Consider the following 22875-nt stretch of genomic DNA (forward strand, 5'->3'; position numbering starts at 1 on the left):
CTGTGACATTGGATTTTTAATTTTTTTCATCTGCCTTTGAAAAAGTATGATAAGAACCTTCTATTAAATTTTCAAGCTTTTTTAACCAACAAACAAAATTTTATTGATATTTATAGAAAAAAAAAAAACTATAAAAAATGGAAACTGAAAATGTCCGTAAACATCTCAAAATAAATCAAAATATTTGAAAAATGTTATGGTGTATATAAAATGCAAACATAAACGTTCAGTCAAAATTTTATGCACCTACGGTCATTTGCTTTAGAGTTGTACCAAAAACCAAAATCGATTTTCTCAAAAACAGATTTTGCGTAAAAATTCCCGTCCTTAATTTTTCTTTTGTTTTTCACGTCGAATTTGAAATCTACTGAGAAATTTTTACTTTTGACCCCCCAAAGTACCAACTAGATTCACTTTCCTATCAGAAAAGGTACTGTGGAAGAAAATCCTAAAAGGTGATAACAGACGTCAGACACAAAAATAAAAAAAATAATAAAAAAACACACATCATTGTAAAATCAATACATTCATCGTTTCGCTCAGAATCTAAAAATGTTTACAACTTCTAAAAAAACCGTTTACAACTTTAAAAAAAATTTTGAAACCCTTGGTAATACTGACGAGATTAATTACTTACTTACTTTCCCTTACACCGAAGTGCACTATAGCTAGTTTATTTTTGTAAATAAAATACTACATTCCTCACACAATTTTAAAATCTTGAGGACAAAAATATTTTGATAAATCAAATTGAATTAAAAATTTTTAGTTTCCTTTTAAAATATGAATTAATAAAATGTCATCAGTAATCACTAACATTTAAATATAGAAATTTAAGAGATAAATATTAGAAATCCAATCATTTTTTAACCTGCGGGAAAACTGTACATTTTATTTTATTTTTTCATTACAATATACAACAATCTGTATGTATAATTTGCACATTTAGTAATCAGGATATCAACTTGTAATATTATAACATAAATAAAATGTACTTATTAATTTAACCATTGGTAACATATCCGAATGTTGATACACGTAGATACAAAATAGTAAATACTAGAATAGTTTTATCCTGTGAGAAAGTTTATAAGTTATACATCTGTTAGTCATGTTTTCAATGAGAGGATTTGAATTGAGACGAGTTTTGTATATGGAAACGAGTTTAGTGGATTTCAGTTAATTCTGTAACATTTTTAATTTTTAAGCCACTATGTAATTAGTTGTAGTTAACCACATATCCGGCATGGAACACCAGTATTAGTGCGTAAAGCACTAAAGCTATGTTTTGGGAAGATTGGATTGGTCGGTTGTTACTTATTTGGAGATTTGGTAGGTTCCCAAAGTTGAATACCTACTTTATGACCAAGAGGTCTTCTTTTTTTGCGTAACCACAACATTATATGGGTACACTACTATTGTAAGACTTGCCCCTTAAAAAAAAAGACCAAGGGGTCTGATCATATACAATTATACAAACATTTAAATTTGAGGAGAAGATGGAGATGAGGTGGGTATTATCATTGATTATAAATACTTGTAATACTAGTATTTATAATTAATGGTATTATTAACCAGTATACATTTATTTTGAAGATGAGTTTCCAAAATTATATACTTGACTATAATTTAAATAAATTCAATAATACGTGTTTCAAACGCATTGCGTTTCCCAAAATGTGAAATCGATCAACAGTAGATAGTTATTATGGCTGGAATTTGTATGTAAATACATATTACTAAAGCATGATAAATTAATTCGGGCAAATGATAAATTTATTTCACCTGACTTGCAATAAAATAAGATATATTTTATTTGACATATTTTTACATAATTTGTAAAATTTCCACTTTTGTGTTTCATATTTTGTAAATTTAAAATTCCTCAATACTGAAAAGTAAAATAATTAATCAATTTACATCATAACAATTGGGAGTTTAGTAGTAAATAATCCTTTAACTAGTACTCATAAAAGTATAAAACTATTGTAAGTGTGTAGCTATAGAAAATAAATTACATGCAATTTTGAAACCCTAGATATAGGTAAGTTATTGTCAAGACCAAATCGTCGTAGTTTTAACTTTAAAAAGGTAGACAAATCGGTACTACCATGCTGTACGGTAGTTGCCGAGTACGTCAATGTTATGGATGTGTTATATTATGTGAATACAATGATGAATTATTGCATAATATGAAAACCGATTCTGAGTGGAAACGGTGTGTCGTTCTAGCATACGCATGTATGAATAATCAAATTTAATAATTAAAAACCACTTAATATCAAATATTGTAAGACATTTTAAATCAAACGATCATAAAAAATGAATGGTTGAATAATTTTTTTTTTGTTGATAAAGATAGTAAAACTTTTGGAAATCTTCTATTAAAATGTCTAATGTAAACTATAAAAACTAAATGTTTTATTAATTGCTAACCGAAAAATAATTTTCAAATTTTCGGGATTTGGATAAATTTTATCAATATTTGAACATTAAATACATATTAAAAATAATCAAAATAATTCAAACTATTTCGAAAATGATACCATATTATATGAGATATACTAATATTAATATTTGGTAGCAACTTCAAGTGTCTTCCGTTATTAGTTTTGGAGTTACATCAAAAATATAATATTGATTTTGTCAAAAATTGGTTTTGTGTAAATATTCCTATTATTTATTACTTCATTTTTTCCCCGACGCTTTCAAAAACTACTGGAAATTTTCAATTTTGACCTCTCAAATACACCAAATATATTCACTTTTCTATCAGAAAAGAAGCTAATGTCAAAAATCGGACCATTTTTACTACCCCAAATGTCGATGACAGAAAAAAAATACACACACATCGCTATTATAAATATTAAATACAATAGATTCATTCGCTACGCCCCGAATCTAAAATGTAATACAATTATATGGTTTACCATTATTTTACTTTTCGTGATCAAACATTTTTCCTTTTTTATTAGGTTTTACCTGTTTTAAATATTTTATTACATATTTTGATCATTTTAATTAAATGATATATAAATAATGTACTTATATAGTTTTGCTTTTGTATTACATATAAACCCAGCCCTAGTAATTATATATGAATATGGTCAATAGATATTAAAAATATATATCTATATAATTGTCATGGAGTAAGGTTAGCCTTACTTAGTAGTTAGTAAGGAGTAACCTATCAGGATTTTTGTCGCCAACAGAAACGTAAATTGGTAGTTTTGTCGGGCATAGTATACAAGTATACTATATATTGATATATATATATTGCAGATTATATTGAATATATTGATTATAGACGTTTCTAAATATTATCTGCCTAAAAATAAATTAATGAAATTAACATTTAAACAGGAATATATGTTATATTATTCAGTACCAAAAATACATCTTCTAATCATGGATGGATGATTGTCATACTTGCATTTATTTATGATAATTAATTTCCATATTTATACACTTTTCAAAAGATCAATAAATAATTAGCAGGTTTCTATACGTTGAATAAGTTTTCGCTCTAATCTATATATTATTATATAGGATACAAAGTATTTATTTTATCAATGAAATGAATACCTCTACGGCTCTACACAAAGGATAAGATTTTCAAAACCAATACAAAATAAAACATTTAATTTAAATTATTGTACACAACTACAATGTTTGGTATGTTTTTTCCTGGTGATCATTATGATAGAATATAATTAGGTACCTGCCTATATAGGTTAATAAATTAAAATGTAAAATGTAAAATGCAAAATTACATTTATTGATGTAGAAATTTAATTTATTTACTTTATTGCTATTTTTCCAAGTATTTAATTTACATAAACATTTTTTATCAGTTTTGTTTTATTAATTTTGCTTTGGACAACAATTTTTAAATATAACTTTTGAACTGACGACATCAGATGAATGATTATTAATTATTGTGGTAAATACTTTTTTTTTAGATTCCACAATGTATCTAATTGTTTCACAATTATGTTTTTTTCTCATATTTTTCTGAGTACACTTTTGTTACACAGAAGAAGTGCCATGAAAGTTTTAAGCAGTTCTTTAGCTAAAAATAATCTCTAATATGGATAGTTACGTACCTACTTCAAAGTGGCATTTTTGATTTTCTCAGTACCTATATTATAGTTTCCCGGAGAGAACCAATATTGAGAAAATCCCGTACCCCGCCTGTCATATTTATATATTGTGTAATAGTGAAATTTCGCACCAACATTATGGTTCAGGAATCAATATGAAAATTAATAATTAATCTCTTAATATGGGCATAATAGTTTGATGTACCTAAATCTCTATGGGCTAAACTCACTTACAAACAATTTCAGCACAGTGTACAGGCGAATACGCAGTCGTATAAGAATCAATGTTGACGTCTTCGTATACATATAGGCACCCCATTCCCGCCCACCGCCAAAATTTCGCATTTAGGTATATGAACAACTGAACAAGTTGTGATATAATATTTACTACCTGCTATCCTACTCTATATCTATAGAACACCTATACCGCGTATAACTAATTATTTAATTTCTCAATTTTACATTTTAATATTACTCAACACTCATACTGACCGTGAACCTACAACATAGAAACGTTGCAGTTGTTCGAACGTTTAAGCAAGAGATATTAAATAAAATAGAAAGCCTCTCTCGTTGACATTTCTACACAATTTCGACGTTGTTGGCAACTGTTCCTTTTATATACGCTATAAACAATTACCGAGCCAATCGAAAACTCACCTCTTTAAAGTAGAATCGATTTATGATAGAATTCTGTACCTACTACCTACCTACCATACAGAGGCGCTACACGGATGAACGATGTCTACGATTACTTCTGCCACTGTAGGTGCCCTCCGTGATCAAGTGTGCTTTGATCATTGCGAAAAAATAAATGTTGAAATAAATAAACTACTTACCTATACGCGTCGTCACTTAAAACTCATAGTTTCACCGTGACTCCGTAAGAGGAGAACAAAAATATCAATTGCACCTACACTGCTTCATAATATTATTATACAGTAATAGTAGCGCAATTACAGTTTTAAATAGAAAGGTGCAAAAGTTAAGGCACCAAGAAAAACAGAACGATTCGTTCGCAAATTGATTTCCACTCAAACGTTTATCTCGATACAATTTGAATCGGCCATCTTACATAACTTTATACAATTATACGGCGTGTCTGAGATAAAAATAGCATAATTTATAGGTAGTAAAAAAGACATGTAGAAGCTAAATAATCATGGAACTTACTTCAGTGGCATAGTTTTATATTTTTATCAGTTCCATCTTTCCCTCCCCCCCCAAATGATGCCACTGTAATACGTATATATGTGAAATATATTGTGATTTGTAGTACGGTGATAATATAACTAAATAACTTGATTAGATGCATCTCACCGAGAGCGTTTCCATTTTTTCAGTAGGTGTACAGTATAGGTACGCCTCTTGTATTACCAGGGTTAACGATTTTCATACAGCGATGACGGTGAAAATAAAACGTTTTCCAGGCATTTGCGGAGAACTAAAATAAGCAGGTATTTTGGCCTGATTTACCCCTGCAGTTATATCACGTCTCAGCAGATGCACACAGATTGCCCGCGAAGTCTATTTTATTATTATCTGCTCTCCGACGACGGGTGAAATAAAAGGACCTGCACGCAACGCTGCAATATACGCAGAAATCGTCAAAATAAGTGTAATATAATATTATACAGCTTCGGTGTGTGTCGTGATATATCTCTATTCTCTGCCCGTGCACACTAGCTACTATATAATGCGTCTACATAGATACACGCGTGTGCGAGTAGGACGTTTTAGGAATATAATACTCGTTCCAGGTGTCACGACGAGTGTGCCACGTTTATTTTATGTGTTTACGAGCAATAGAGGTGTAATATAAATCCAGTGGGTAGTATTTACCCTAGGGCTAACTAGGTCTGCAATTTCTGCTAAAGTCCTGAGTTGAGCACTTTGAAATACAGCATAATTTTGAAAAGATTTTTGGTTTTTTTTTTTTTAAATAAATTTGGTTTAATTTTAATTTTTTTTATACACAATTTAATAGATCACTTTAATTTTTATCAAACCCAATGATATAAAATACATATCTAATAGAAATACTACTTCATTATTTTAGATTCTGAGCGGACTGAGGAAGCTATTGGTTTTATAATGGTGTTTATTTTTTTTTTTAATACCTACCTTATCTTTTAGCAAATCGGATCAAGATGGTAGGTACGCTTTAGAGAGGTAATTTTTTGATTTTCTCAATAGTTATTTAATGCCACGGGAAAAACCACCAAAAAATTACGAAAAACCGCTAAAAATGGGATTTTAATTTCTAACGCATTGTTTATCACCATAGAAACTAATAAAAATTATAATATTTCAATATTAATTCAACTTACAGACTATAATAAATAATAACATTATAAAATATCCAGACTGACAAACCGTCTCTACTCAGAATCGTTTTTCTTATACAATGATATATTATATCATTGAATTCAAGTTTAATACAATCCATTATACATTGATCCATTTGTAACCTACTGTACAGCAGAGCGACATCCACTTACCCGCTTTTTTTGAATTTGTTTTGTACATATTATTATCTAATAATTAAAAACTCAAAAATTTCAAATCGTCTTATACATATGGTAAATTTATTTAATAAAGGATAATTTGGTGGTGTGGGGGGCTTTGCCCCCCGCAGTTCTGTTTTCTAAAAATTATCTAGACCCTCCCCATGACAAATTCCTAAATACGCCACTGACCGTCAGTATTTATGGCTAACTACAACAATACAATTACTATACACGCATAGTAAAATTATTATTATTATGTACAAAATGTCATAGCGTACTGCTAAAGTGGTTAGTTGTAGGAATGAGGGTGGTTAAGATCATTAGTCCTTATAATCACAAATCACAATAACTTAAAATAAATCTCACTGTATACATTGTAATAATATTATACAGAGTAGGTATAGATTGTAATACATATACGCTGATTACTTCTGACATAATAAACACACACACAATTAACATGTAACCACATTATTGTCACCACGGTTAGGTTAGGTATTAGGTCAGCAATCGCCGTATCGCCCCTAAATAAGTGCGATTCGGCCATACTCCTGCGCACGACTAAACTTTGAGTAATTTAGCCATGTCGGTAATTTTATTAATCGGTGTGTTCCGTTCCATAATGTTTCAGATTCGGATCGGTAGCGTACGCGGAGCTCGGCGACGAGCTTTTCGACGCGGACATGATCGACGGTGACACGGTGACGCTGCTGAACCCGACCAAATCGTCGCGAGACGCACTGGACTACGCGTATGAGAAGAAAAACGGCTTCGGCGAATGCGATCTGGAGTCGTGTGCACCCTATCGGGGCCTGATACGCGACCACCGGTGCAAGTCCCGGAGAAAATCCGAAGATGACCTGCTCAACGCCGCATTCGAATGACCTCGATGGGCGGTCGCCCCGGACCGGTGCCGGGCGCGGTCCGACACATTCATGTTGAAGACCCTGGGTCGAGTGGAAAAAAAAACGCACCGTCGATTCGGCGGGACCAAATTGGCGACGGGGCAACGACATTACAACAAGTATTCTGCCGTGACCTAGACAACCCTTACGCGCCGCATATAATGTCATATTATGTTATAATATTTATAATATATAGTACCTACGCCCCCACTCATGTGTCAACCTAATCAATAACCCGACCTATAGCAGTACCTATAGCTGCTGACCTATGTATCGTCCACGTCTACGCGACACATGCCAAGTCTAAAAATGTTGGGTTTTGGACTTCATATTGCAAGATGCAGTATAATTCATCAAGCATACTCACTCCTTTTTTATTTTTCAATATAATGCAGTTAATCAAAATCTAATTTTTGGAATTTTTAAAATATGTATGTAAATTATAAAGACCATATTTTCAAATTTTAGGTATTTTATACTACTTTTTCACTCACTTGTTCACTCACTCAAATGTTGATTTTGATAGGTACATCAACATTTTCAAAAAAATAATCGGCTAAATAATTTACAATAAAATAGTTAGGGGATATTTTCATATTTTGAAAAACAGTAGTTTGTATCGCTACATAACACCCTTAAGTGGTACACAAAATCCCAAAAAAATGAAAATATGGTATTAAAGTACATTTAAAAAGTTCAAAAATCAGTATTTGAAAAAATTAATTTTAAAGGTAAAATGGGGATGAACCAACTTGGTGAATCACTCAGCAGTATATTAAAATAGATACAATTATTGTATCTTTCGATTCTAATTTCTAACACGTTACCAAATATTTTACATGGGTAATCCAAAAATACAAACAAAAAATTACTTTTTAATGTTCAGACGGAATAGAAAACTTATTCTCGGAAATCATTGTTTTGGACTCCAAATATTTTGCTCGAACGAGGACGATAAAATAAATAAATATATACGCTGAAAGATCCGCTTGACGCTTAATTCAATGTCCCTTTTTCCTCAACCTGCTGAAAATGATATGTAACACTTCAATTTGGGTACATTTGAATTGATTCCCAATGTATCTGTTAAATATTCCCAACCGGCTGTCGCATTGATTCACAATCCAAAAAATAAAATATACCTTTACCTATCAATGGGTCTCCAACCAAAATAATGCACTAAAACTGTTTATATATTCAATCAAATATGATAATCATAAATACCTAATATTGAGTACCTACGTAAAATAAGTTTTTGGTAAATTTCAACCAATAATTCTATACAATTTTAAATTTTAAAATAATATATATTTAACATAATATTTGTGACATTATAATATTATATAGACAAGGTAATTAATAAATCTAAAAGTGTTATTCAAAATTACATAGGTACTTATCCTACCTATGTACTAAAAATACCACTTACAAACATAATGATCGCGATAACTAGTCATCTCTATACCCATTTTGGGTATGCAACTTACCAACAATAGTTATGACTTATGTAGGACGCGTATGTACAATACCTATAACAATTCACCCAAAATATCGGCTACCTACCCGTATAGACCGCGGTACCCACGTTTTAGATTTGGGAGCCAATTCAATTTCCCCATACGATACACCCTACAAACTTATAAGTAAACAGTTTTTTTAATTTTTTTTTAATATTATATCTATTCTTTTGATAACAGATTTAAATTAATACGCAGGGACTGTTCACTTAAACAAGTAAGTACTTACCTCGTAGGTCGTAGGTGGCCATTAACGATAACAAATCATTTCCGCAAATTTTCGGAATCGTGGAGATTTTAACGACTGTTAATAAACATATCTACACCACGATTCCGAATGATTTTATATGCAACATTGCCATTACATATTATTTGTTTGCTCTCATTATTTTATCCGTTAAACTTCGTGAAGTAGCTAAATTAAAAAATGTCTCTAAAAGTTGTAATAAAATTTTATAGCTAAGTCTTTGAACTTTTTAAAATTATTTTAGCGTTATAATTTTTTTGAAAAAAATGGAATATACAATATACAATTTAACTTATGAACTTTTGACGTTTATAAATGCTGCAACCATACGAAAAAAACATAATGTTCTAGAATCAAATGAAGACTTATGAAACTTCCTACAATTCCGAAAACACATCTCTAATGGAAATAAACCGTAAAACCAAGTCGGAATATCGAATTGATAAGAAAACTCCAACAATGTGTCAAGTGTAAAACAAATAACGTGTTTTTAAAAGTGTTGATATCAAAACGACAGAGTCGTCTATTGCACAAAACTGTATATTGTGTTTAAATAATAGGTGTTTTTCGGTATGCACGTTGCATTTAAAAACACGCGGAATACTCGTAAAAAATTAAATTTGAGGAATCGCGTTGCAGTCGCCATTATGTAGTTACCAGCTGGCACGCATATCTTGAAAGGTCACAAATTCCAACCATATTATTTATTATATTACATGACTTAGATCATACCCTTATGGTATTATGATCTGAGTTACACGATATCTATTCGTAAATACTACCTAATTGGTTACTGATCACGAAACACTACAGGTCATAACTCTGGACCAGTGTTATGTTTCGTATAGCAACGTGGTTCACGTTGAACCCGCAATGCATACCGCGGAGACACTTCTACCGATGACAAAAAACGGAATCCGAGAATCTTTCTCGCTGTACCTACGTTGCTCACAGGCCTTTTCGAGACGACAGTGCAATATTACAAGGGAAACACGCCACAAGCGCACGTGGCACATGTCCATCATATAATAATAAAATAAACTGTGCGAACACATATTATTATTACCATCGGTCGCGGGTCCAGATAGTGTTATTTTTCTCTCTTTTACACAGTCATCGTATTGGTGAGTGGCTTACATTCCAAATGCACCACCACCCCCACCGTTTGTACCTGACCCCAAAAATCACAAATCACGTACCCTGTTTAGGTAGGTACCTATGTAATATTAATCAATATTAATTACGTGTGTAGGTACATACATAATTCGTCCCGTGTATATATCATGCATGAACATAAATGTTTACAATAATTATTGTATTATACTATAATATTATATAGCTATATTATAATAAGTAATAACTACAAAATATGTTCGTCGCAATTACTATAATATTATTTATATCGATATAATTAATATATTAATTATATATATTATATACATATAATTAATAATAGGTACTGATTTGAATTGATTGGATTTACCTATCGACAACTATATTATAATATATTTACCATTTTTAAATATTAATTGAATTGCGTCTTATCATCTTCTTGTACAATAATAATAAAATAATAATTATAATATGTATGTAAACGCCAGATTAGTTGTATACTTACCTGAATTCGTTCGACTATAATAATATAATATAATATAATATTACTTAATATAAAATATAATATATACCTATATTACTTAGATATTTTATTGTACGTGTCGGTACTCGTGTACATACATAAAACAATACATTTCGTGAAATACCGCACTTATTATAATATATAGGTACTTAATATTATTAAGTAGTTTTATTTAGGTTATTTTACGTAACACTAGTTTGAAATGTAATTTAATTTTTTTAATAAATCAATAATCAATGATTGATATTGATTTGATTGTATATCAATGTGGTAATATCGAGAAATTTGTATACTATGTAGTATGTACTATCTACTATCTAGTCATTATTATTCGTTGAACAACTGTTATCCTTTTATTATGTATGAAATGACAATTTATTAATTTATTATGTAATAATATTATATTTGTGTAATTAATAAATACTTACATGTGGTACTATTTAAGCATATATTTAGAACCAGTGCTCGAATTGGAAAATAAAAGAAGGAATTCTATAGACTAGAAAAACATTAGCGTCACATGAAATGATTGAACTCAAACTGAGTTCCACCTCACAAACCCCCAACCATCAGTTCTCAAACAAATAATTATTGCTATTAGGCAATCTCTAATGCTCTAAAATAATCTAATAATCTAATAATCTCTTAAATGCTCTTATGAGCAATTAAAATTAATATATTTTAGAAATAGCAATTTATTTATATTAAAAATAATTAATTAATTAATATTTTTTTTTATTATAACAATAATATTATCTACTTACAGGTAGGTTAAAAAAAACGTATTATTCTAAGGAAAACAATCAGTAGGTGTGCTTCCAAATATAATATAAATATATAGTAATGGAATAGTGTCTCACTCCCCCCCCCCCCCACACACACACACACAATTCGAGCACAGTTTAGAGCATAATAATAATAAATTAGTACTTACATTAAAATATTCTGTAGTTTACGTTTAGTGATTGTGTCAATTTTAAGTTTATTCTCGAAAAAATATATAAATACGCTGGTGTTTATCATAATGATATTTTAAAGGATTCTGATGAGGAAGTAGTTAAGTTAAGGAAAAAATATTATGATAATGAGAAAATAAAAATAAAATATTTTCTGAGTCTTGTACATGTTTTTTCCTAATTCCTAAACACAATAATTATAATAATGGAATTTTTTTTGTACGAATAAAGTCTAATCTATAAAATCTTGGTTATGATGATAATAATCCAATGGTACATATCTTAGATAATACATACTGAATAGAGCTATGATTTAAAATCTTGAAGCCGATTTGGTCGGTCCCGATGTCACCACTGAGCAGACTCAAAACCACTGCACGTGCGCAAAACATTACCGCAATTTAGCAATTATTATGTTACCCAAAGATAATACATAATATTATCTATGATGTTACCCCGTCCCCCGCTATCATTTCGTTCCTGACGCATGCGCAATAAATTCATCGGGGCCGAACGGGCCGACCAAATTGGCTTCAAGCGCAGACTTCGCGTGATATACCTACGCATAGCTCTATCCAGTATGTATTATCTAAGGTAGCCGGTCGGTACAAAATATAATATTGTTCTATGATAATATGGTAGATTCTTATTGTTAAAATAATTATTATCAGTACGTTAACTATTATTACTGATGTCTGAGTGTCGATAAAATATAACCGAGTTCTATTATTTTTCAGTACAAACATCGGGCAGCGTATTACTCCGTTTCAATAAGATTATTTGATTGTCCGCCCAACCAAATTAGAGATAATCATTATTAAATGTTTCAAAGTTTGAGGAGAATATCAAAGGAAGATAATATTATCGCATAATGATATTTAGATCATGTATATAAATTATAATATGTGCGCAGTAAGATTCGCAAAACAATTATCAAGCATTTTAATACTTCGTTGCAGCTATTCATTTTCTTCTCCAAACGGATTTCCTAAAATGAAAATATTATCCACGAACCGCATAGTCGTATAGCTCTGCGGTATACCTAGTAGGTACAGCTGAAAACACTCGGGTAGGTATCACCAATATTACCACGGGTTTGTAAATAATTCTACGCGACAAAGATTTGTTGATAGACGTAAGTACTTTAATACAACGACCGGCAACCACCGACGCACAACATAAGTATAAGTATAAAAATATATGAGTATTAGGTAGTTTTTAAATTATAATCTTTAAAGTAGGTTATAAGGTAAATTCGGTATAATTGCAGTTTAGCTATCATGGAATTTTATCAATTTTTTTTTTTTTTTGAAACCTATAGGTAGGTAAATCGACATTTAAAAAATGATTATGCTATAAAAAAATTGAGAAAACACTTAGTTTTTGAGTTATAACCGTTTGAAATTCAAGGATTCCCAAATTTTGAATTTTGAATTTTTTTTTAGTGGGACTTAGATATATTGACTAGTTTAAAACGATTGAGCAATCAGAATTTTTCGTTCGAACATAGTTTCAAAGTTATAGCGTTTTGAAGTTAACGATTTTGGATTTATAAAAAAAAATGAATTTTTTTTAACCCTGTGACCGACTAGAGAGGTGTTGCATACCAAATCGGGGGATATTTTCGTTTTTACCTGTTCGAGCGAGCGCAGCGAGCGAATGACCCCACTCGGTGACTATTGGTTCAATAAAAATGAATTTTTTTTAAAAATCCAAAATTGAAACTATGTTCGATCGAAAAATTCTGATTGCGCCATCATTTTTAAGTAGTCAATATACCAAAATCCCCCCTCAAAAAAAATTCAAAGTTTAAAATTCGGGAATCCTCGACTTTCAAATGGTTATAACTCAAAAACTAATAGTGTTTGCGAAAATTTTTTTTAGCACCATCATTTTTAAAACGTCAATTTATTTAGGTATCGAAAAAAAATTGAAAAAATCCCATGGTAGCCAAACTGCAATTGTTCCGTGAATTCTATAATTTTATTATATGAATCATAAAATATATACCTGTATATGTCTATGACAGCTAAATGTGTATCGATATTAGAAGCACATAATGTGTAGATAAATAATTCACAAAGAAGTATAATCATATTATAAAGTGATTAGGTATATTTATTTTGTTTTAAACGTTTTGATCTAGGTAGAAAATCAAAAATAAACATTATAGAGAAAGTTTAGAATAGAATTTGCATCGATCTAGGAATAGATACTAATGGTGGGTACTCATTAGTATAATACTATAATTTCAATGGTGGAGGAAAAGCCTGGCAACATGTAACCCTTCCCCCAAATAAAAAAAATTAAATTTTAGAAGAGAGATTAAAATCTTAATAGTTTTAAAAATTATCCAAGGAAGGTAATAGGTATTTGATCGATAAAAAACATTGAATACATATTTTAATAAATTATTATGTAGATCCCTAATTAAAATTGAGAAATGATTTTTTTAAATTACTCGTTAAGCTTCAAAGTGGACTGTGAAGGAAGTTGAGGGTTACAGTTTTTACCTGCAGGATTTGTATTTGAAATGGTGGGTTAAGCTTAAGTTATGAGCTTTTTAGCATTACATTGTTTGTAATGCTAAATATTGGAAAAATTTTGATTTTCTGACTGGTGTATAAAATCATGAAAAACAATTTTAGACTACGATTTATATTGAGCTCGCAACGAGGAGAATTTTTCATAATTTGACTTACTTTTATTTTTGATATAAATTAATTGGGCTTTGTTTTTATTCCAAACAAGAGTTTTGAGTTTATTGTTGAACCAGTAAGGGAAATTATGGAAGGTGTTTATGGTTTTTTGAGGGACAAAAGAGTGTTAATCTTCTAAAAATGCGTGTTTATCCAGACAAGACGAATGGTAAAGAGTAAAACAAATCGAACAACCAATTGATGATAAATGTCATGGAACAGCGATGTTGCATACAGGACAATTGGGTGGCATTAATCAATTATAAATATTCCACGTTTCGTATAAGACGTGGATTAAACCATTAAAACCATAGACATATAAATAAATGGACTGCGCTTAGAGAGAGAAATCATGAAACCGACATTGATGAGAGAGATACAAACTGTTGGGGGCAAGCATGGGGGAAATAATTGAATAGTCAAATTATTCCATGATATTATTTATGACTTTATCAAATATCAATGATGGTTATCACTACTTATCAGTTTTATAATCTATAAATTACAATAATTTCATGGCATGAATGAAATATAATTATTATTTCTTTCATGATTGCCCCCAACAGTTTCTATCTCACTCACACAATGTACATTTCAGATTCAGATAGACAGGGGGTGAGGAAAGCGCAGTCCATTTATTAATATGTCTATGATTAAAACGATGTTTGGCAGGTAAAGTATGCTATCAACGGTGGGTAATCAGGGGTACGAAACTCTGTGAATTGGCCGAATCGGGCGATTGTAGCCTTGAACACGGTCTCCAGGGGGGCGTGGCATACGAAATCTATGATAAAAGTAAACAGTGGAAACAACCCGACCCCGCGCAGAATACCCTACCTATTAGGCGGAAACGGTTTTTCAATACGGGTATAACATCATGTCAGTGTTACGGAAACAGTTTCATTGTTCGGACTTCAGATCATAGGTAAACACTTCACCCATCAGCTGATCGAGTTTCGCTTCTATATTGTTCTATGGGGTAATGAAAGCGTATTGCGATAAGTGAGAGTATAACATAGACCTTATACTCATAGACGGAGCATCCTGGTGGGATGCGGGTTGGTGGTGCGGTCATTCCTAACGTGCCAGCAGTGATACCATTCCTTGCGACCAAAAACATTGTTATTAACACTTACCACATAATATTTAAATATGCTGTGATGATGCATACCACATTACGATAAATATTACTATTGTAAAACCTGGTTGTGTTTTCACGCATGCGCAGAAGAAGATTCCACACATGTGCAGCGCACCCTGTATTTGCCGCGGGAACTACGATCATGCTCCGTCTATGAGTATAAGGTCTATGGAGTATAATAAAAATAATATTTATAATAAAATCATGACCTTGACGCGAAGAACGTTGGATCGGCGATAACACCACAGCGGCACAGCGGAAACGACGCGTACTATATACTTATATGGCACAACTGACAAAGCACAGATAAAATAAATATAAACGGATTATGCAGAGGTATTATGTTAATACAATATTTTATAATCATTAAACAAGAGAAAAATACATTCATATGATATACCACTGTTCCTTTTTATTGTAAATTATGTTTAATAGTTATCTTATTTGCTTATTGTGCTTTGAAGCAAGTAGATTGTAAATATTCGTATAATAAAAACTGTGTATCCTAGATTTATAATCAGCTAATATTACAGACACTGCATAAACAATGTACGCCTATATTGTATAAGAACTTACCTACAAAACATGAATAATAAATATTATCTGCGGTAATTGAATTATACTAGTAAAGTAGTCATTTATTACCTAAGATATAATTATATTACCTATATAATTTATTGCGTGGGTTACGGAACTTAACAAAGTATATGTTAAATCAAAATTAAATAAAAACTTGTATTAACTACAATTTAATTAAAATACATAAATACATTTATCTAAAAGTGTACTTATTAAAGTGCATAAAATATAAATAGAAAGAAATCATTTCTCAAGATGAAAGGATTAAATTCTAAAAAGAAATTGAGCCATCTGCCCGTCCATACTAATTATGTTTACTGTTATATTATATATAGTATTTTATATAATAACACTATATACGTACCTACATAACATTTATACCCTGACAAAGTCTGCATTAAAGAAAATATTATAATACGTATATAAAGTAACAACTAACAATAATTGTATAAAAGAAAGTTACATTATCGACATTAATCGTGTAACAGTATTAATATACATTTGGGTTAATATATTTTGAAATAGTTTTATTATAATTGCTAAAAAATTTTAATGGAACCTATTATATATTATATCCTATTATTCTCGTGTAATTCCCGACTTCCGGTGTTTATATAGAGTACAGACTACACACAGTACACACTTTAATATTGTAGATCCAAAAGGATCGTCGAATAAGTAAAATGTAAAAATATTCTTTCCTTAATGTTTAAATCGAAAGAAAAAAGTTTATTGGAAAGGAAATTAATTTCGAAATTTACCCGTATAAATTGACGTATTCTCATTGAACGATTTTCTTATTTTATTGTATATTCATAAAACGAATAACCTGTACAGACTTAATGTTTATTTTATAATTGTCTATAAATGAAAAATTTTAAAAATATTTTTTTAGGATATTTAAAGCCGTTTTTAATTTTAGTTTTTTTTGTACCTATAAAAAATGGTTCACAGTTTTTCGTAATTTGTACAATAGGCCATAAAGTGGTCTTAACATCGGCCATATTTTCCATGCAATGTACCTACACACATTTTGCAGAAAAGAATCTTGTTGTTATACAACAATTAGATTCTACCACCTTACAACTCTTAGTAAACTTTATTTATTCCGGGGAAATCATGGTCACTGAATAAAACGTATAGGTAATAATTGATAAATATTGATTTTGTGATGGACAACAATATTATTTAAATTGTTTATTGTTTATTTATCAAGGTCTTTTTGCCAGCTGCAAGTCTCTTACAGTTACAAGAAGTAAAAAAGGCGATGTGATTTTTTAAAAGCAGAACTGAGCCTACAAATTGTATTGATATAAATGCGTTAGCTGATTAACATTTCTGTACGAAATTGTTAACAAATTCAGAATTATATAATATTCAACAACACTTTTCTTAGAAAACATTATTTATTTAAACTGATTTTATAAGGAAATTGTATTTGTTATTGTTATATTTTGATTCCTAGAAAAGTGATTGAGAGTAACGAATTCCTATCCTTATTATCTGAACAAGTAGTAAAGTTGATTTCCAGTGAGGAACTTAAAGTTCCATCAGAAGAAAATGTAGGCAAACTAAAATTGATTTATATTATATTTAATCCTATGGAGAAAAAAATAATTAACCTATTTACATAATATATTTTTGTTGGCTAATTATTTTATTACTACCATTTACCAATGTTTATTGTTGTAGGTATTTTAGTGTGTTAAAATCTCTGCAGTAAGACACTTATAATGCCATCCTTAGAAAAAGTACCTAGGCAAACTAAAATTGATTATTGGTCTATACTCCTTTTCAAAAGAGAACATACCGCTTTCGCGCATGTCAAATGATTCGATTGGTGGGTTGAAAACCACGTGATCACGGTAACAATGGAAAATTGGTGGGGGGTGCGCACCGCCGGATATTTATTGGTCGCCGACCGGTATGCTCTCTTTTGAAACAGAGTATACTTAAGTATTCCAAAAGGGAAAATGTAATTACTTACCTGTATTGAATATAATCAAATGCATTAATAAGTGTAATATTGTTGTTATAGATATTTTAATGTGTTATACTTTTATTCGTTGGTAAAACATAAAATCGGTTCCAGAAACCGCATTTTGCCCCAAATATAAAAATACATGTGCATGTTCTATTGATTTGATATCATTGAATTTAAATTTAACACATTTATTACTTACTACAGTGACCCACTCATTACCTATTCCACAGCAGAGCGGTACCCACTTGCCAACTTTTTTAATTATAACAGTGTCAATAATAATTTTATATTTGTTTTATTATTTAAACAACATTTTTTTTTTTAGGATTTTTAAATAATTGTAAAGGTTATGTAATTAGTTTTTTTTTTTAAATTTACATTTAAAATATTTTACATAATCTATACATGAACACAATAAGTGTACCTACCATTCTATGATTTAAGCATTTACAGGCATGAATAGTTTGATTATAAGAATCTACCCATTAGTGACACTTGAATGGGAATTTATTGATCAGTTGTCTATTGTTAAAACGAATTGCACATTGACATGGTTTTTAAGTCCATCAGCATCATTAGAAAGAACGACAAGAAAGGACTTATATAATAGAGAACGAGTTATTTGTCATTTTTATTGTGAGAGTTGGGTTGACTTGAGGAATGAGGGCAATTAAGGATTTAATTAATGATTTTAAGTCATCAATGAAGCTTGACATTATTTTAATAATTATACAAAAAGCGGAATGGATATATAGTGTATTTCGCCTCAGTAGAGATGAGTTAGGCATAAAATATATTGGATATAGTGAGTAAAGGTATACTCGCCCTCTACAAGTCATGTTAGGGTTATAATTTTCCAGTAATGGGTGATTTTATTTTACATTTACATAGCTTACTTATATTAGTATGTAGTAAGTATAATAATAATATTAACACTGTCATATATCATTTAAAAAGTTACTTTTATCGCTAGGTTTTTTTTTCAACATTGGCGTTCTCTATTATATAGACGTCGGATCTTTAAGTGTTAATTAGCTGGCTACCAGAACAATTCAGAGCACACAATTTGGCTGGAACAAACACTTAGCTGGTGAGTCAGTATTTGTAAAAATATCCAAGGAGTCAAGAACAAAATAGCATGTACTAAAAACTACAACTGATAAAAATTTCATTATTAAAAAACCAACGGACTGCACAAAAATTCTAAATGAGAAACGGTTAAAAAAAATAGTAATATTATTTTCATAAATTGTAAATGGATAATAATAACTATGAAAAATTAATTATATTTTTCAAGTTTTTTCCAAACCTAACTTAACATATTTAATTTTTTAATGATTGAATGTGTTAATAATAATTTATAAATGATTATATGGTAAAATAACAATACGTTATAAATAATTTTCATAAAATATTGATTATTAATAATATACCTTAACATTTGACAAATCATAATTCATACCCTAATAGCTATATAATTATTATTAGTTTGTTTTAGCAATATTTTAGAACGAATTAACTGACGTGAGGATTGCTTAATATTACATAATTTTATTTAATGAAGAACGGTACTATAGCTAGCACAAGCATTTATATACACATATATACATTTATTAATTTTAATTATGATAAAGAAACCTTACAAATAGGAATCGTGGGAAATAGATCATTTACATTTTATTCATATTTGTAAGTGTAATTTGTGATTCGTGACAACAATAATTATGTACGTTGCTCACCTATTTATTATTTTTTTCGTGGCCGGAAAAAATCCATCCACTTAGATAACACTTTAAAAATTATTTTTTCATTTATATATTAGGTAATTTACGAAACAGTGTTAAACCTAATGGTTTTTATAATACTAACAATACTCTATATCATTGTAATATGTTTAGGGTTTATCACTTTTTAATGCTACGGCTTACGAGTATTTAATTTGTATTTAAATGCAAAGCTGGATTTAAGTTTGTGAAGACCACTGCATCCATATTCTTTGATAAAGGACATTTTTAAATATTTTTGTTACTAAAAATAGTTCAATAACTGAATTTTATTTTAGTAATTTTTACTTGTCATAGTAAAATTGTTATTATTTTCACGATGGAAATATTTCGCATTGAGATAATACTATAAATAAACAATTTAAATAATTCTTGCTATCATAAAAGTTAGAATAAATTTGTCAAAAATAATTACTAATTGGTTGGTATACTTACTGTTTTTATTGGTGATTATTACTGAAAAAAATAATTTTGGCATAGTCCTGGGCCCTGGACCCCACTGTTGTTATAGCCAAGGTGTAGGACCCACATACACATACATATTTATTCAGTATTACGCATGGTGTAACCTAGCCTAACCTACGTGGCCCAATATATTAATTACTACCTAGAGAGAGACCAGACCCACTATTTTTGCGTGACAACTAGTTGACAGTATTCATGCTAGAGATACTTTTCTTAAATAATTGTAACATTACTCTGAGCGTTTAAAATGTGTTAAATACTAAACTAAGATAGTAAATGTATAATGATAGTTAATTTGACTGCGTGTTAATTCATTTGATTCGACTTTTGTCAACCGTGCTAGACATCTGGATCACAACACCACGGTACATGCCCCCCAAATTAAGTCCTGTTTATAGGATTCGTATATAGATCCAAATTTTTATGTTCAGTCCATCTTTTTTTACATTCATAGAGTATGTTTTTACAACGATGGTTGAGTGTTTTAAAACCCGAAGATCCTTCGTTGAACACTGTTTAAGAATTAAATTATTACGTTAAAAATTACTATTTAAGAAATTAATCTCGATGAATTCAGTAAAAAACGGTATAGGCCAGAAGTAACAAATTAATATTTTTGAAGAGCCACATTAGACATCTGGAAATTGTTCACAAGCCATCAAAATGAATAACGTGGTCGGTAAAAACCAATGAACAAAAATTATGAATTACAACGCTAGAGCGTATAATATTATCGGTTTTTACAATTTTTTTTCTTGTCTACGGCCGACCGATATTTGATGTACCTACCCTGATATAGGCTTTAATAGATTTTTTGATTTCATATACAGCTGAGTATTAAAGGCATTCAAAACTAATGACCTCGAATATGTTGACACTAATTTACACTCATCTAATAATTATATTAATTACCCTGCCTCACTGCGGGTCACATGTCAACAAATAAAGTGTAGTTTTTTAATCGTTCTGTTTTTTTTTTTTTGCGAATTCATATGTAGTCAGAAACTCAGGAAAAATTTTTCCATACTCCTTTATTATTATTTGAGGTGGTGTAAGAATCAACATTTCAGGGTCTTCGAGCCGACTTGTTGTAACATTGGGGTTAATTATAGGTATACCCACTAAAAATATTATGTAGGTACGCTGTTTTATATTTTGCCCAGAGTGCAAAAAGGTAAGATCCGGCACTGTTAAACATCATTGTGATTTTGAACATTTGAATAATTTACAAGCTTTGTAGTCTCACGGCAATGTTCAAATGAAAATGTGGGCAAGCTTTGTAGTGTCATGAATAAAGCTTTTAAATTACTAAAATGTGTTTTCTCCGCACTCACTTTTTCCCCCTTTCTCGCTCTTTGTCCCTTTTCCACTTATATTAATTTTATATTAACATCCTTCTGATGCATGTGTATTTAAGGGGTGAAACCTACCCCTCGCAATTACATTTCTTGAAATATAATGACCAAGCCCAGCATTGAAAATGAATAAATTTAATTGTTATCACTCAAAACCACCAGAACAATTTTCAGAGATTTTCTAATTTAATAGTTGCATGCGTTCTTACCAAATAAATTCGAAAGTGTTATACGTAAGTACATGTTATGCATCGCACATATCAAATTAAATTAATGATTTGGACATTTTCATTTTGTGACATATTGAATAAAACAGTATTAATCACCCGAGTCCGAATAGGACAAACGTATTTTACCTACTCCTTCGTCACCAAAGAACTGGCCCAATTACTAATTAGGCAACATAACTGATTGTTTAGTTAAATTATTTACACGAATTCAATCATAAAAAGGTGGGTAAGTGGATGTCGCTCTGCTGTACAGTAGGTTACAAGTGGGTCAATGTATATAATGGATAGTATTAAATTTGAATTCAATGATATAATATCACTGTATAAGAAAAACGATTCTGAGCGGAGACGGTTTGTCAGTCTAGGTATTAGACATACCTATTATAAGTATAATTATCTATAGTATTAAAAAAAAATTGACTTATAATAGGTATTAATAATAAATTCCAAATTAATCATATCACAATATCCATCAGGTAACGCGTTATACATGAACAACAAACCGTGGTACTATCATAGATATATAATATAGTATACTTTAGAAGTTTCAAGTACCCACAAATAATATTATACAATCACAACAAAATAACTAAAATAGTTATTCCAGGTTTTTTAATATGTAATTTCGTCCAACTTAAAATGACTATAAAAATAAACTGTGTAAATGTATTTCTTAGAATTTTTGGTAACAGAATTAAATATTTACGTGAAATCTTGTTTTAAATTTTCAATCCTTAGATATAAAAGTTGAACATTTTATAAAT

The 22875-nt window shown here is 30.1% G+C and overlaps 1 protein-coding gene across 9 annotated transcripts in view; it reads left to right on the forward strand.

Moving 5' to 3' along the window:
* The window catches only part of LOC100570020, a 231206-nt gene extending 222413 nt beyond the window's left edge, over positions 1–8793 (forward strand). For all 9 annotated transcript variants that reach the window (XM_029490506.1, XM_029490504.1, XM_029490503.1 and 6 more), the window contains one exon: positions 7245–8793. In XM_029490506.1, the coding sequence (XP_029346366.1) occupies positions 7245–7497 (253 nt within the window). In that variant the 3' untranslated portion in view covers positions 7498–8793. The remainder of the gene's footprint in view (positions 1–7244) is intronic.
* The last annotated feature ends 14082 nt before the right edge of the window (positions 8794–22875 follow it).

The sequence above is a fragment of the Acyrthosiphon pisum genome, chromosome A2, assembly GCF_005508785.2.
Source record: "Acyrthosiphon pisum isolate AL4f chromosome A2, pea_aphid_22Mar2018_4r6ur, whole genome shotgun sequence".
Lineage (NCBI taxonomy): Eukaryota > Metazoa > Arthropoda > Insecta > Hemiptera > Aphididae > Acyrthosiphon > Acyrthosiphon pisum.